The sequence below is a fragment of the Acytostelium subglobosum genome (genome assembly GCF_000787575.1).
Source record: "Acytostelium subglobosum LB1 DNA, scaffold: scaffold3, whole genome shotgun sequence".
NCBI classification, from domain to species: Eukaryota; Evosea; class Eumycetozoa; order Acytosteliales; family Acytosteliaceae; genus Acytostelium; species Acytostelium subglobosum.
The window spans coordinates 1215728-1231506 of record NW_012236529.1 but is presented as its reverse complement, the minus strand read 5'-3'; the positions used below and the strand labels follow the sequence as shown (position 1 = coordinate 1231506).

The following is a 15779-nucleotide window of genomic DNA, read 5'->3' as shown; positions in this document are numbered from 1 at the left end:
AATATACTTTGGCAATTACTTGTGCCAAGTCATCGCCACTACTTGGCGACTCCCTTAAGTATTATGGTAATTGCCAGGGTATACTTTGGGCGATTTCTCTGGAGATTACTTTGGCAAACCTTGGAAAGCAACAGGCTATTCCTTTGTTTATTTGTATATTGCGGAAATTTGATTTAATCAATCAATCAATCAATCAAAAATAATAAAAGTTGACAGCTTGCTAGACTTCTCTTACAAGGCCAGCTTGCATTGATGATGATAATGTTGACCACACTAACATCACATCGCATCACGATCACTTTAACTTCTTCAGGAAATGCTTATTGAGTAGATGTAGTGTCATGTTGACATCCAGTACTATGCTGTCCAGCTTGAGAACTTGGATGCCGACTGTTGCCTTCTCAAGGAGGTCGTCCAACTCGATCTGTATGGTGCCCACCACTGTGACGCCAATCTTGGCCTCAATGTCAAAGATGCCAGGTGTGTCTGTTGTGATGTAGAAGTTGGTGGCGCCATGTGACAGGCGCGGGATGTCCGACTCCACGATGATGCCCTTCTTGGACAGCTCTTTGAATGAAATCTTCACGGGCTTGTTGGCCTTCTTCTTGCTGCCGTCCTTGTTGTGCGAGGTATAATGCAGCAGCACGTCCTTGAGATACGATGTGTATTGCTGAATCTGCTCGTTGAGGTAACTCTGATGCTTGCGGAGATCGCGCAACGCGATGGTCAGTCTCATTCGCTCCTTGCGCTGGTTCTCGCGGATCTCCTGTCGATTGATCACTTCCAATGCGATCGTGCGCAGGAAGCCCTCGTAGCCGCCGTTGGCACCCAGCGAGCCGTCCGACTCCATCTTTCTCAGATTGTCCTTGATCTTCTCGGCGGCCGCTACGAGCTGTGTGCTGTCTGTCTGTTGTCCATGTGAGATGGCCGTCTGGAGAACGGCCAAAAAGTCGTCCTTGGTGTCTGCGCGCTCTTTGGCCTGCGTGGGCATTGCGCGGAACACCTGGAGCACCAGCTCCTTGGTCTGGGCCAGTGGTGACACAGACACGGTGATATCGTGCTCCATCTGCTCCTTGAATCTATTGATTAGCATTAGCTGGAGGTCGCGGTCAGCCTCTTCGGGCACATCGATCGGGACCGCCGGCAGTGCCTTGAGGATCAGCTCCAGCGGGTCGTCCTTCTCGCGTGTCTTGAGAGAACGCAGATGCGCGAGCAGCAACTTGTGCGTCTGGGCAATCTCGCTAAGTGACACGACGATCACGGGACTGATTTTGAGTGTCAGCTCGTTGTACTTGTCCACCCGCAGGTACTCTGACGGGTCGGTCACCTGTATCAGGTCGTCAAAGTATCGGCGCACAGTGTCCATGTGCGAGGTGATCCATGCATTGGCTGGCTGCAACCAGCGGTCACCACCCTGGTTGTTGAAGGTCTTGAGCGTGAACAGGCTGAGCAGGACACGCGATATCGTCACCAGGTTCTTGCGCGCGCTGTTGGGCAACTCCTTCTTGATGATCTCGTACATATCTGGCGTGACAATCGCCAGATTGATGAAGCGGTAATATACAAAGTAGCCAATCACCTTGGCCACTTCGTCAGCGCTCGAGTGGAAGTTGGTCTTGGCCATGGCGTGGATCTGCTTACAGATCCAGCGCATACCGTATGGCATGCGGTTGAGCGACTGGATGATGCACAGGAAGAACTGCTCGCATATGCGTGTGCATTGCTGGACGCGCGCCGCCAGGATGTCCTGCACCTCACGCATCGCAAGTATCTGCTCCTCTGGCAGTCCACGATTCATATTGCTCTTGGCGCCAGTCTGTATCTCCTGCTCACTGATCATGCCCTGGTATATCTGTACGGCGTTCAACTCGAGGTTGAGGTCTGGCGCATTGATCACGGCCTGCTCCAGCAGTGGGGCGATCGTTTGGCACAGGTACTCATGTCCCTGCTTTCTTCGTGTATATGTCAAGATCATCTTTGGTACCACCGAGTCAACCGATATCAAGTCGCCTGCAGCCTTGACACCAGACATCTCTTGACTGATCGCCAACTATGATTGATTGATTGAATGAGTGAGTGAGTGGACATGTGATGGCCACCATGTCGATGGCATTCAAACATACCCTGAATAGACTGAGTATAAGGTATTCTTCACGTGGAGAGAAGGCATCACCGAAGAGTGAGAGTATTACTGTGTCGAGGAAGGTATCCATTTGATCGGACTGAACTTGGGTCACAAGCTTGGCCAAGTAATGTGGCTCAGTTTGCAACAAGTAGAACAGATGTTGATATGACTCAATATGCTTGGGATCCATATTACCAGCATCCACATCATGCTTCTTCCTCGTCTTTTTCTTCTCCTCTGGTGCAATTAGATCCTAGATCGATTGAATGAGTGTGAGTGAGTGATCAGGGGTCAGGGCCCAAGGCCAGGGCCATGTCCATACCTTTATGTTATTCCTATGTTTGATTAATAGAGCTATACGCTTGTCTAGTCTGTTGAGGTCGCGCTCTAGTAGGTGGTTGCGACGGATCTCTGAGACCATGTTGCGCTTCAACTCTTGGATCTCGGCGATCCAATCAGTTTCGAGGTCCTCGCGCTGACTGTTTAGCATTGCCTGTATCTCCGAGACGCATAGACTGCCCTCCAGAAGACGTGACTCATGTCCCTTTGTCTCCAAAAGCTGGCGCATTGTAGTTCTCGCCTGTAGAAGCGAGGCAATCACTTGGCGCTGCTCGTACCATGGTGTGCTCTTGTCAAGTGTATCACCACCGGCGTATCTCGTGGCCAGCTTGCTTTGGCTGGTCAAGTTGACGCTGCCACCATGGCCATTGATACTGACGCCACTGCCGACACCATTGGCGGCGATACTGAGACTGTTCAGTCGGTCGCGATCACGGATGGCGTTGATGTCGGACATTGTCAACTTGTTGATCGATGTGAATGAACCTGATGTCGTGGAAGATGAGTCGTCGTCCAAGAACAACACATCCTCATCATCATCACTTATGAATGATAGCTGATTGTCAAAGCTACTGCAAGTTGACATCTTCCTTAGTCTTGGCTCCATGTCTAAGTATGTCCTTGTGCGTGTTCGTGTTTGTGTTTGTGTGTGTGGTTGTTGGTCGGTCGGGAGTGAGGCTTGGGGGTTGGGCTGGGGCTTGGGCTGAGGCTAGGGCTTGGTTGGACAAGTGTGTTTGAGTGTGTGATTGACTGATTGATTGACCCGATATATCAATATATCTATCTCTATCTTTGTATTAAGTTAACTTAATGTATAAAAGGAAATAATATTGATGATGGTTTGTTGATGATGATTGGAGAGGACTCTTTGCAGCAGACGAACAAACAAAATACATTCATCACTTATGGCAACAATGCGAATCCGGATACTTCCTCTGTAGGAATGAATGAATGGTGGATGTTGTTTGTTTATGACGAGGTTAGGGCGAGTAATGGTCCACCAAAACAAGGACTCGTGGGTCCCTCCATCTCTCAATCATTCAGCTCCACACTTCTCGTTTTTGTTGTTGGGCCATTACGAGAAAACAGGCAAAGATACAATCATGATGTCAATCAATCAAACAATGAAACAAATACCCTCCATTGTATGTATGTTGACCGTCTACTACATCATCAATCTATTCAAACTTGGTGAGGTTCTATCTATCTATCTCTAACATCCAATATTAGTAACATTCAATCAATTGATCATCCAATTAATTAATTAATTTACTTTGCTGTTATGGACTCGTACCTAAGTATGTCCACTCGTTTGCTAAAGGATAGATCAGATTGAATGAAGAAACAAACAACAGGATGGTCATCGTCTTCGACGTTCCAGAGTAAGGAACACCCTTACGCGTGTGGGTTCCAAGACCTCCTAGATGGTCGCGTGACCATTGTTGACCTCCAACAACTACAACAACCCATCCTTGTTACTTAAGTTATAACTTATCTCTCTACGATACTCTCTTTATTGGGGAGTTTTTGGGAAGCCAAAGCTGATGATGCACCAATCGGATTATCCATTCATCCACCATCCATCCATCCAATTAGTTCTATCTTCCGACCGCCTGATGAACGGTCGTGAGTGAATGAGTGTGGAGTGGATGAGTTGATTGATTGAGTTGATTGATTTGATTGAATGAAGTGATTGATTGAGTGAGGTGGATGAATGAATGAATGAATGAATGAGTTGGATACATTGCTGTAGCTAGGTCGACCCCTTTTTGATGTTACTACAGCCAGCCAGATAGCTGTTGGTTATTGCTTGCTGGGCATTAACAACTATGATGATAGTCTATTGTGATTTACAGTTCTTCTTTTCAGCCTGTGCAGAGTTGGTTGGCGAGGAGGAGATGGGAGCAGACGACGGTGATGTTGAGACGGGTGGAGCGGATGGTGCGGGAATCGATGAAGCCGACGATGAGGCCGTGGAGGTTGAGGTGGTGGATGTTGATGATGGTGGTCTGTTGTTGGATGGTGCAGCATTATTTACATTGGATGATGTCGATGAAGAGGTGGAGGTTGTTGTCGTTGGTGGTTGTTGTGGAGGCTGTGAGTTGCGAGACTGTTGTGGATGATAGGTGTTGTATCCTGTGCTGTTGCGAACAAACTGACCGGGGTAGCCTGTGGGCGCGGTGTAGCGCGCGGCATTCTGATTGAACGACGGATACTGGTGGTTGTTGTTGTTGTTGCCACCATTGAACTGCTGCTGTTGCTGCTGTTGGAATTGCTGGAAGTACATCTGTTGCTGCGTCTGTGGCTGGCCTGGATAGGAGCTGTTTGGACGCTGATGTGGCAGCGTATTATATTGCTGTTGGTGATGTTGTTGCTGCTGTGGCTGATGATGTTGTTGTTGAGATGATGTTGTCGATGTGGTGCTAGCCTTAAACACTGGGAGACCTGCCAGTCCCTCCTGAATATGTTGTGTCCACTGTTGCTGTGTGTCCAACTCCATAGCCTTCATATAAGCAGTTCTACTCTCGACAAATTGTCCCAACTGCCTCAGACACAATCCCTTTCTCATGTATGCCTTGACTGTGGATTGAATGTGTATTAGTACGTGATCAATCAATCAAACATAATAATAATAATATAACATACCATTGGTGTTACTCAATCTGATGGCCTCATCACAATCCATTAGTGCTCTCTTGTACTGACGTAGATGTATATAGCATTGAGCACGATTGTTAAACAGGACACAGTTCTTTGTATCGGAAGAGTTGGTGACCTTATCAATCGCGTTGTTATAATGTACGATGGCATCGGCAAACTTGTTCTTGTAATAACTGGCATTACCCTGTTCCTTCTCTGTCTCTAATGTTGATCTACATGTACATACTATATGTTAGTTCATCAATCAATCATTCAATCAATCAATTGTATTGTATACATACTCATCATCTTTATCCTCTGGAGTGACAGGTGCGATCATGTCACAGATTGACCTGATGGTGAAGGCAGGGTGCACAGGAGATGGGTCCTTTGCACACACTGGACACACGTCAGGCTTTGACTCTAGACAAGCGTTGAGACAGAACTCACAAAAGGTATGTCCACAGCTAGTGTCGCATGCGTCTCTAAATGTATCAGAGCATATTGGGCATGTCAATAGCTCGATATCAATCATTACCTCTGACATTTCTTTAATTATTATTTAAGTTTATGTAGAAGAAGTAATATAATGTTATAATTTGTTTGTTGTTATATTATATATATATATATATATGTATAAATAATATTAGATATATATATGTAGTATTATGTATTTGTTTGTTTGAGTTGTGTTTGTGTTTGATGTCAAAGATGACTCGCGCACAAGTTATGTTGTGGGGTTAGTTGTTGGTCGTTAGTGCGTTGCGGAATGAAGATGTGGAAGTGTGGAAGCAACGGTGTGTGTGCGTGTGTGTGTGTTAAGGGAGAGCGTGTGCTTGGTACAAAGTGGGGAAAGTAAAGATGAATGAATGATTGATTAGTTGTGGTATGAATGATTGATTGATGATTCTATCTATCTATCTATCTTATAAATGTAAGTGATAATAATAATAATAATAACTCTCTCTATCTCACTAACAAGCAACTAACAAACTACTGTAGTTGTGTTGTTGTTCTTTGTTCCACAAGCGTACGCACCAACAATCCATTCGCCCCATTTTCACACACCTCACATTGTCGCTCTAGCACACATCATAATGTGTTTTTTCGTATTTATTTGGACTTTTGATGAGGCTTCAGACACCACTCACACTTTCTTTGTTTATTGAGAACACCCAGATTGAGTTCATCGTCTCGAATCATAAAGTGTGTGTGAACCTGTGTCATGTGGTGTATTAGTGGTGATTTGATTTGTATCCTTTACCAGGATAACTTTGGACATGTCCATTCACCCATATTTATTAATAATATTATTACAAACAAAACAAAAAGGAAATAGATAAACTTAACTCCTTGGATGGTATATTGGTTGATGAACTAGTACTCATGATATGTATCACCCGATGATTATTGTGTCCAAACTATTGGGAACTCAAGTTATATCACAAACATATGATGACATATTCTAGATATATATTGTGACAGTTGTTCATCCTCTTCACCATCTGGACCATGTATACTTCTTGACTAGGAGTTCAATGGGAACCTTGAGGCACCCAAAATCTTCAACCGTCAGGTCCTGGAGGTATCCCACCAGATCAACAATATCCAGCCAGACAAATGGATTGCTCCAGATTTCTCTAGGGTACAGGAACTCCACAGTTAACCTTATCTATCTTTACAAACATATATTAATATTGATGTTGGAATATTTATAGAAATATTACCTAAGTGGGAAATACTCCTAATTAATTTAGTTAATTAATTTATTAAAAACGAATACTAATTTATAATCATGATCTAAAAATAATTTCTTTTTTTGGAAATTCCAGTCTTAGATATGAATTTACATATTCGGGTAGGTGATATCGATTTGAAAWRTGCAATCGAAAAGTATTTATAGAATGATATTAATAACAATAATAATACATTATAAATAAATTCTTACAATATTATTTATTAAACATGAGAATTAATACTTTAAATAATCAATATGATCTACAACTGAATGATCCTGATCATACAACTTTAAAGAATATAAGGGAAAGGATCCAAACTACTGTTGGTTGTTCAGAGGGACATCAAAAGGTATGAATATTTATTAAAGTTGATCACTACAAAATTATTAATTAATTATTTATTTATTTGAACAATAAGTTATGTTATCATGGAAGAGAACTCAGTCACTCGCAAGATAAATGTTCACTTCATGATCTTCACATGGACGATCAATCAGAGATTGATGTTTATTATACACTCGATGAACCCAAGGGTCTTAACTTTGTTGACAGGATTCACAGCAAGGTCAGCAGGATTTGGTGATTATTCATCCATCCCATCAATCCATTAAAATAATATTAAATAAAGATATTATTAGTATTACTTTGAACTGATGAATGATAGAATATTGAGGAATAAATGACGGATATGTTCTGGATGTGTTATGTTGGAGTGTTGGAGGTCTGCTTTGGCATCCATTGTGAACGATGATGAATGGTCCTTATTGTTGTTGTTCAAGGACAATGTGAACTTGAAGTTGGACAATGTGTTGGACACGTCGTTGTTGACCAAAGTCGTAGTAGTTGTAGCATCATCCAATGTGTTGGCACCAGTGGCTTTCATCCAGTCAATGTTGTTCACCGTACATACAAGTGTGTTGTTGTCAACAATCTGCTCCACATTGATTCCAAGCGATTGCTTCACGTATTCACCCATGAGCGCCATCAGATCATTGAGCGATTGTTTTGAGATGAATGTCTCGTTGACACCCGGTCGCGCCAGAGCGCGCTTCTGCTTCCTCGTCAGAGTGACCGGTTTGTCCACCTTGGCCGACTGATCCACTCGCTTCTGGAGCAGTAGTTGCTCATTCTCCAACGTCCACAGAACAGCCCATCGACTGCACTTGCCCTGCGTCAACTCTGTTGTCCTTATGGTCTTGATGTTATTGGCTTGAAGATCCTTCACGACAAGCTTCAAGTTCTTCTTGCGTCCGAGCAGCGTGGAGTAGGCTCTGATGCGTGTGCGCAAGAACAAACTGTCCTGGATCATCTTCTTGACAAACTCCAGCTCGCCACCCTCTGTGACCAGCTCGCTGTCACTTCCCGTGCACACGGTCTTGGGGTTCAGCTTGGTCTGGTCGAGGCTGTCAAAGAATGGTGGGTTACACATTGAGACATCGAACGTCTCGCCATTGTCACTGGCAACCACCCCGACAAGTATTGAGTTGACATCATTCACTTGTCGTACTTCGATCATTTGCTCCAACTTGTTGGTCTCTACATTCTTGCGGGCACACACTACCGAGTCCTTGTCGACCTCCGTAGCGACGAAGCTCCAACCAAGTTGTCGAACTCCCAATAGAGGGTATATACATGATGCTCCAGTACCTCTGTGATGAGTGGTAAGTATGTTAGTACGTCTCTGGCATGTGTTATTATAATGTGTGGCCACATATACATGTCAAGGGCGCGTATTTGTGGAAGTGATGATGATGAAGGAGCATCTCTCTCACCCTTGGCCTTATTCTTGTTCTTGTCCTTATCATTCCTTTGTTGTTGGATACCAAGTTCAATCAAAGTATCATTCAACCAAAGTAGATAGTTCAATCTTGATGTGATCATTGGACATAAATGATCGTTTGGTAACGTGAGCTTGATATCAAAGTCCTTATCCATCAGTGCCACAGTTAGTGCTCTAACAGCTTCTTCATTTGTCCAATCAATATTGTATATCCTCTCATTCCTATCCAGTATACTACTCACACAAAGGACCATGGTTAGTCACTCATTCATTCATGCATCCGACGACGAGGCGATACATACAACTTGCCAAACTCTGGATACTTGTCAGCTAGTAACTTGAAGTTTGGAGGATGCTCTCTATATATGTTATCAACGTGCATCAACTCTGAGGTTCTAACACGTTTCTTATTATGCCAACGCTTCAAGTTGTCCTGATAGGCGACATAAGGTTGTTGTTGATGATCAATCGTATCCTTGTGCGTGTCCTTGTCATCAACTACATTTGGTCCTCCAATATTATTGATTGACGTGTTGCTGGTACTGGTGCTAGTGCTTGTGCTGACATCATCAACGTCTTTGTCTTTGACCTGATTTGATTGATTGAGGTTGTTGATGAACGTGTTGATCATTATGCTTATATTTATAAATATAACTATTATCTTATGGAATATACATAAAAGGTAACATTCGACTTGATTGATTGATTGATTGAATGTAACTGACACTGCAACAGCTGAATTGAGAATGCAATGACACTCCTCATCCAACTTAGCATTCATTCATGAAAGTACTTGAATACCCACACATACCACACAATGACAACACACCACTTTCCACTTTCTATAAAAGGCAATACCATCATGACTGACGGTGTAGAATGAATGGTAGTGGTAAGTGGGTGAAGACTATCATACACACACTCTTTAAGATAGATACATTGTTAACAATGAGGTTGTTGGGGGTTGTATTTATGTCCCCGACCAGACAATTAGGTTGGTAGTTCGAGCTCGAATACTATCTAAGATTTGACTGAGCTTTGTAGTCTGTGGTAGACCAACCTTTGGCAATGAACTCTCTCTTCATTGTAGTATACTACTATGGAATGTATTAATGAATGAATGAATGAATAATTGAATGTTAGTGTATAACTTAGTTGTATTTATTAATAATAAATATTCAATCACATATGATAATAACTGAGGCAATAAATATAATAGTTATAAATAAATACTAAAGAATACAGATAGATAGTAGATAGATAGATGGCCAAGAAGATGGATGAACAACAACATCCAATTGGCCAGAGTACCAGAACAACTGCAGCTCCACAACAACAAGATAGTATAGTGGAAATACAGAATACTGAATCAAATAATAGGCAACAGATCAATGATAGTGAAGATATTAATAATAATTATAATGCGATACGAAGATCTGAACAACAAGTTGGAGGAATAGTTCCAGCTCCAGGAAATACACATAGATATAATTTTCATACTCCAACGATACCTAAACAAAAACGAATCATATCAAACAGTGATGATCAGTCTCAATCACAGCCACAATCACAGTCACAGACACAACAATATGGAGAGGACCTGAGTGTAGAGATTAGAGATGATGTAGATAATAGTAAAGATAAAGAGAAGGGGAAGGGAAAGAAGAAGACGACACAGTCTGCTGATAGGTCTTCAAAGTACTTTACTCAGTTCACCAACTTCTTTAGCGGCAACAAGACCAAGAACAAGGACAATGGTACTTCCAAACTGGACTCGTCGAGAGATGTCTCCAGCAGCGAATCAGAAGTGGCTCTGAAGCCGACCGTCGTCAACTCTGCCATGCCGTCAAGAAAGTTGAACAGGTCGGCCGTAGCCACGCCCTTTAGCCCAATCAATCTGACGCCCTCGGGCAAGAATCAATCACACTATCGGAAGCCACCAAAGAACAGACCGATGCAGGGCTCAGGCATGAGCTCCAGTCTCTCAGGTTCGGGCGTCAAGAAGCCCAAGCTCACATCAAGCTACTACCTTCAAGACAGCAGTGTATTCTTCTCGGAGCGCACATTGAACATACTGCAGACCATCTTCCACTACCCATGGATGGTGCTCAAGATGATCATCTCACCGCGTGCCGGCATCACCTACCCGTCCAAGGTGATCAAGCGACGTGTCAAGCTCCTCTCGCTCATCTCCATTCTCATGACCATCGTCATGATCCTGGCGGCCATCTTCACGACCAAGATATGGTTCATCTTTGTACCGGGCGCATTGGTGCTGGCCGGCTGCTACGTGCTTAACAAGACCACGCCCTACTACTTTGGCATCAGCTTCCTGCTGCTATTTACGTGTGTGGCCACCAATATCACGGCGATCATCGTGGCCCTAACAAAGTATAAGCACATCAGTATCGATGGCTCATTCATGTTCTCATGGGACATACTTGTGATGATCATTGCAGCAGTCCTATTCCCTCGAATACTCTACTGTATCCTCGTCCTCCTATTCATATCATTCTCATACATTGGCCTGGTCATCTTCATTGGTGTATCGCACAACTATAATGCAAGGAATATAGATTATGTAAGTCTTACTCATGCCCGACCATGCCCTCACCATCGCCCCAACTAACGCATGCTTGATCACATAGAACTACGACTCGATTGGCGAACAACTTAGAAGCATATTTATAACATTGATATTTGTTGCTGTTCTACTCGGTCTTGACGGCAATAGATCTACGCGAGATTGAGCGCAAGGAAGCGAGGATACAGAGTTTGTTCAATATTAGCAATGAAGCATTGGTCGTTCACAAGGGTGGCTATATCACTGATGCCAACCCAGCATTCGAGTCAATGTTCCAGACCAAGGTGCAGGACATCATCTACCCGGTGCAGAGCGGCATCTGGGAATTCCTGCCAGAGATGGAGGACGTGTTCCAGGATTGCATGGACGATGAGTCTCTGCCGCCCGTCATTGAGACCGAGGCCATTGACTCGGGTGGTCGGGCATTCGATGTGGAGGTGCGTACCAACAAGGCAACCTATGCTGGCAAGCCCGTTGACGTGTTCTCAATCATCGACATCACTGGACGCAAGAACTTGATCGAAGCCGATGTAGCACTGCGTAAGGCCGAGGCCGCCAATGAGGCCAAGGTAGTCTTCCTCACGACGATCAGTCACGAGCTAAAGTAAGTGATCATTGCCGATCAATCAATCATCCAATCAACCACATACTCACTCACTCACTCATTCATCAGGACTCCAATCAATGGCATCATGGCATCATGCGAGATCCTTGAGAGGACACAGATTGACTCCAATCAAAAGGAGTTCCTTGATGCGATCAAGTTATCGTCGGACTACTTGTTTAGCTTGGTCGTTGACATTCTAGACTATAGCAAGATGGAGGCCGGCAAGATGGAGCTTATCTTGAAGGACTTTAGTTTGCTCAAGTTGCTCGAGGACTCATTGAGCATGGTGTCCAAGAGCGCTGCAGCCAAGCATCTCGACCTGGTGCTGTTCATCGATGGCAATGTGCCAGTGCTGTATCATGGCGATGCCACAAGAGTGCGCCAGATCCTACTCAATCTCTTGTCCAACGCCATCAAGTTCACTGACATTGGTCAGATCAAGATACGAGTCGACCTCGAGCGAGAGAACGAAGACACGCACGAGTACATGCTCAGGTTCGAGGTGGAGGACTCTGGCATTGGCATCAAGAACGATCACATCCCATTGCTCTTCACTCCATTCTCACAGATTGACAACAGCAACTCACGTCGCTACCAAGGCACAGGTCTCGGCCTGAGCATATCCAAACGTCTGTGCAACATGATGGACGGCGAGGTCAGTGTCTCGAGCGAGTTTGGCACAGGCACTACATTCGCGTTCACTCTCAAGCTGGCCAGCTGCGTGTCCAAACCAAACTTCACGTTCAAGCGTATGGGTGGTGCCATCTATCTTGGCGAGGACCTGGCCGGCCACACCACGCCACTGGTCGGCGAGCGCAAGTTTGGCAAGCGATCAAGTGTGGTGAGCATCGTCGTCGAGAGGAACGAATGGGTGCGCAAGTCCATCGTCCATTACTTTGCCCTCATGTCCATCTCGTGCAAGGACTTTGCCAGCTCGGCGGAGCTGGGCGAGTTCCTAGAGTCGCAGGCCAAGTCCAACCAAGTGTACATTATTATTGTTGGCGATCGATGCAACATGATCAATCGGGCGCGAACGATCGCCACGGCGCAGCAGCAGGAGGTGCACTGGGTGCAGCTCACTGTGGACGCCACGCCCAACAAGGACGACACCTACGAGTACGTCATCCAGAAGCCTTGCAAGTTCACAGACATTGTCAAGTGTCTGTACCAGGTCGAGAATAACAGCTTCGACTTCTTCCATGAGTGGCTCAATGTTCGCACGCATCTCTATGATGTGGGCAATGTCTGCCGTCCTCTGCAGAGCCCGGTCTTCACACACATCAGCGAGAAGTCCGAGAGCGTCGATGGCTCGCCAACCTTCTCACCGTACATCTACTCACGCAATCAGTCGCCATCGCCTCGCCACTCACTCATGATCCCGCGACCAATGTCACTTTCCTCAGATGCCTTGTCCTTGTTCATTCCAACATCTGCACGCGAGTTTGCCCGTTCCAAGGAGCTGCTATCAACCTCACTACAGGCCACTTTACCAACCATTGCAGACGAGGACTATGGTGAGATGCCAGCCGTCTCCACTGCATGGCCTTACGACAAGGAGGTCGTGGACAAGAAGGTCAGCAGGGAGATGCCCACAGAGGTAGGAGCTGCTCTATCCTCATCGTCAATCAATGTTGTACCAGCCAGTAGCAGTAGGAGCAGGAGTGGTAGCATTAATGAGCAGCAACAACCATCATTGGCCTCGTCCGTTGTGGCCCCGGTGGCAGCATCAGCAGTCCCTCCTCCCGTACCAGCAGTGAGTAGACATGTGTCCACTGCCGCTGCCGCTGTTGCTCCTGCACCTGTGGCCGCTCCCAAGCCAGCGGCCCCATCACCACAGCCCAAACCAGGATTGATACTACTTGTCGAAGACAATCCAATCAATGTGAAGGTGTTTAGCAAGTTCCTCAACATGGGTGGATACAGTTACAAACTGGCGGCCAATGGATTGGAGGCTGTGGATGCAGTACAAAAGTATGACTTTGATGTCATACTCATGGATTGTCAGATGCCCCTCATGGATGGCTTCCAAGCGACCAAGGCAATACGTGAGTTGGAGAGTGTAGGCAAGATCAATCCTGTAAGTAATCAATCAAACAATCACTCAATCAATCAATCAAGATACACTGACACTATATGTAAACATAGCCTCCTTTGAAGAAGTCACCTCATTTGATCATTATTGCATTGACAGCTAATAATGAGGACAGACAGAAGTGTTTGAACGTGGGCATGGATGACTTCTTGCCCAAGCCTGCCAGCAGTGCATTGGTGATTGAAGCAATACAGAGGTATTTACAAGCTCCCACCTCTGGCAGTGGCAGTGGTAGTGGCAACGGCAATGGCACTCGACATAAAAAGGTGGCTGCACCACCTACACCTACTCCTACTCCTGCCACTACTTCCGCTCAACCCTCCACATCCACGTCAACGACCACGACAACGACAACCGAACAAACTTAGTAATAGCAGCCATAAACAATCACTATTACTATTCGTAGTGTTCCTTCCCTTCACCGACAATATCAACGTTGCTTGTGTGTTTATTGATTTATTGATTGATTGAGTGAGTGAGTGCAGTGAATTTGAACTTGCAAGTGTGAGCGAGTGGAGCTGATTGGGTCATTGGTAACTCACCTTAATGAGTTTATAAGATGGTGACTCACCAATCTAATAATAAATAATAATCCAATAGATAATGTACTGACTCAATGACCAAGCAAGGCATACTTTATTATATTAGACATTGCATTATCAATCTACAACTCAAATATAATTATAATAATAATACTTTGTTAACATACTATATATAATTTATTCTGATCTAAATGGCAATCAATAGTAAACCAAACTTAAATAATAACAATAATAATAATAATAATAATAATAGTATCAATATGGATAGTAATCAAGCATGTGGAGATTCAAGAGGAAAAAGAGAGTTGTCCAAGGAGGAGAAGCATGAGTCCCTAGACCGATACTCTAGAAATGATGAGTATAAGCTTGGTCACGCAAAAGAATGGTAAGCACTCAATTAAGAATTCTCTCAAAAATCATCATTGATGGCTAATTCATACCGTATTCAAGCAACATATTGAGTGTATTCGCCAATCAAAGTGATGCTCCATGGATGAAAAAGAATGTGATTGGATTGATGAAGAAGAACAAAAAAGGTGAGAGTAGTAGAGTATCTGGAGAGGAGAATGACCAGGACCAGGACCAGGAGGAGTTGACCAAGGTACAAGTATTGAAATGTACAAACTTCAACAAAGCCAATTCATCAGTCAACAAGATGACACCAGAGTTCCTCCTCCCACCTGCAATCACCGATCCCAAGGAGCAGAATAGTCCTTTGATGAATAGCCTTCAAGTCAAGAACCTGATCCAAACCTACTTGATCAGTGAAGTTATCAAGCTACATGTTATCTGCTTTGTTATCCGTATGGGAGATTGTATTGATGACATCAACAATGACTTTACCAAGGCCATGAGTATGATGTTCAACATGATTGGTCAGAGTGATATACTCAAGGTGATCATTGTCCGTGATGCCGAACACTTCTCATACGATCAGAGAACTCACTTTGAGAACATCATGAGGAACAAACATACTAAACTGGCCGAGATGATAAGTCAAGAGAATATTCAAATTGTATTCATGGATTCTGTCAACACCGAGAGATACAATGGCACCACCTCAGACCTTGAGGTTGATCTAAACTCCAAGAGACAATCCAGAAATCACTTGATCCAATTATTGAATCAAGCAGAGTCTGCTAAGTGAGTTGGATATTAATTAATCATTCCATGATCTCCATAGACTAACAAGTCAATTACTCAATCAAACTCTCTAGGTATGTTCGTGATATGGACTTTGTAAAGAACAGAGAGATGACATTACCAGAGTTGGTGGATACTATTCCCCAAGATAGATCAATTAGATTGTTACCATATTCCAAAACATTTGA

General features: G+C 44.3%; 6 protein-coding genes across 6 annotated transcripts; 3 read left to right on the top strand and 3 right to left on the bottom strand.

Annotated features, from left to right (window-relative positions):
• Positions 1–295: 295 nt before the first annotated feature.
• Positions 296–3050, bottom strand: SAMD00019534_019840 (hypothetical protein; the record flags this gene model as incomplete). Its single annotated transcript, XM_012902575.1, has 3 exons — positions 296–2050; positions 2124–2378; positions 2448–3050. The coding sequence occupies 3 exons, from the start codon at positions 3048–3050 to the stop codon at positions 296–298; spliced, it is 2613 nt and encodes an 870-aa protein (XP_012758029.1).
• A 1254-nt stretch (positions 3051–4304) lies between these two features.
• On the bottom strand, positions 4305–5651 carry SAMD00019534_019830 (hypothetical protein; the record flags this gene model as incomplete). Its single annotated transcript, XM_012902574.1, has 3 exons — positions 4305–5044; positions 5111–5337; positions 5407–5651. The coding sequence occupies 3 exons, from the start codon at positions 5649–5651 to the stop codon at positions 4305–4307; spliced, it is 1212 nt and encodes a 403-aa protein (XP_012758028.1).
• Positions 5652–7483: 1832 nt separating this feature from the next.
• SAMD00019534_019820 (hypothetical protein) lies at positions 7484–9254 on the bottom strand (the record flags this gene model as incomplete). The annotated part of the gene is made up of 3 exons (XM_012902573.1): positions 7484–8492; positions 8561–8710; positions 8926–9254. The coding sequence occupies 3 exons, from the start codon at positions 9252–9254 to the stop codon at positions 7484–7486; spliced, it is 1488 nt and encodes a 495-aa protein (XP_012758027.1).
• A 437-nt stretch (positions 9255–9691) lies between these two features.
• On the top strand, positions 9692–11373 carry SAMD00019534_019810 (hypothetical protein; the record flags this gene model as incomplete). The annotated part of the gene is made up of 3 exons (XM_012902572.1): positions 9692–9729; positions 10163–11204; positions 11272–11373. The coding sequence occupies 3 exons, from the start codon at positions 9692–9694 to the stop codon at positions 11371–11373; spliced, it is 1182 nt and encodes a 393-aa protein (XP_012758026.1).
• A 103-nt stretch (positions 11374–11476) lies between these two features.
• Positions 11477–14274, top strand: SAMD00019534_019800 (hypothetical protein; the record flags this gene model as incomplete). Its single annotated transcript, XM_012902571.1, has 3 exons — positions 11477–11811; positions 11881–13891; positions 13960–14274. The coding sequence occupies 3 exons, from the start codon at positions 11477–11479 to the stop codon at positions 14272–14274; spliced, it is 2661 nt and encodes an 886-aa protein (XP_012758025.1).
• A 691-nt stretch (positions 14275–14965) lies between these two features.
• Positions 14966–15595, top strand: SAMD00019534_019790 (hypothetical protein; the record flags this gene model as incomplete). Its single annotated transcript, XM_012902570.1, has 1 exon — positions 14966–15595. One exon carries the CDS (start codon positions 14966–14968, stop codon positions 15593–15595), a length of 630 nt encoding a protein of 209 aa, XP_012758024.1.
• Positions 15596–15779: the final 184 nt, after the last annotated feature.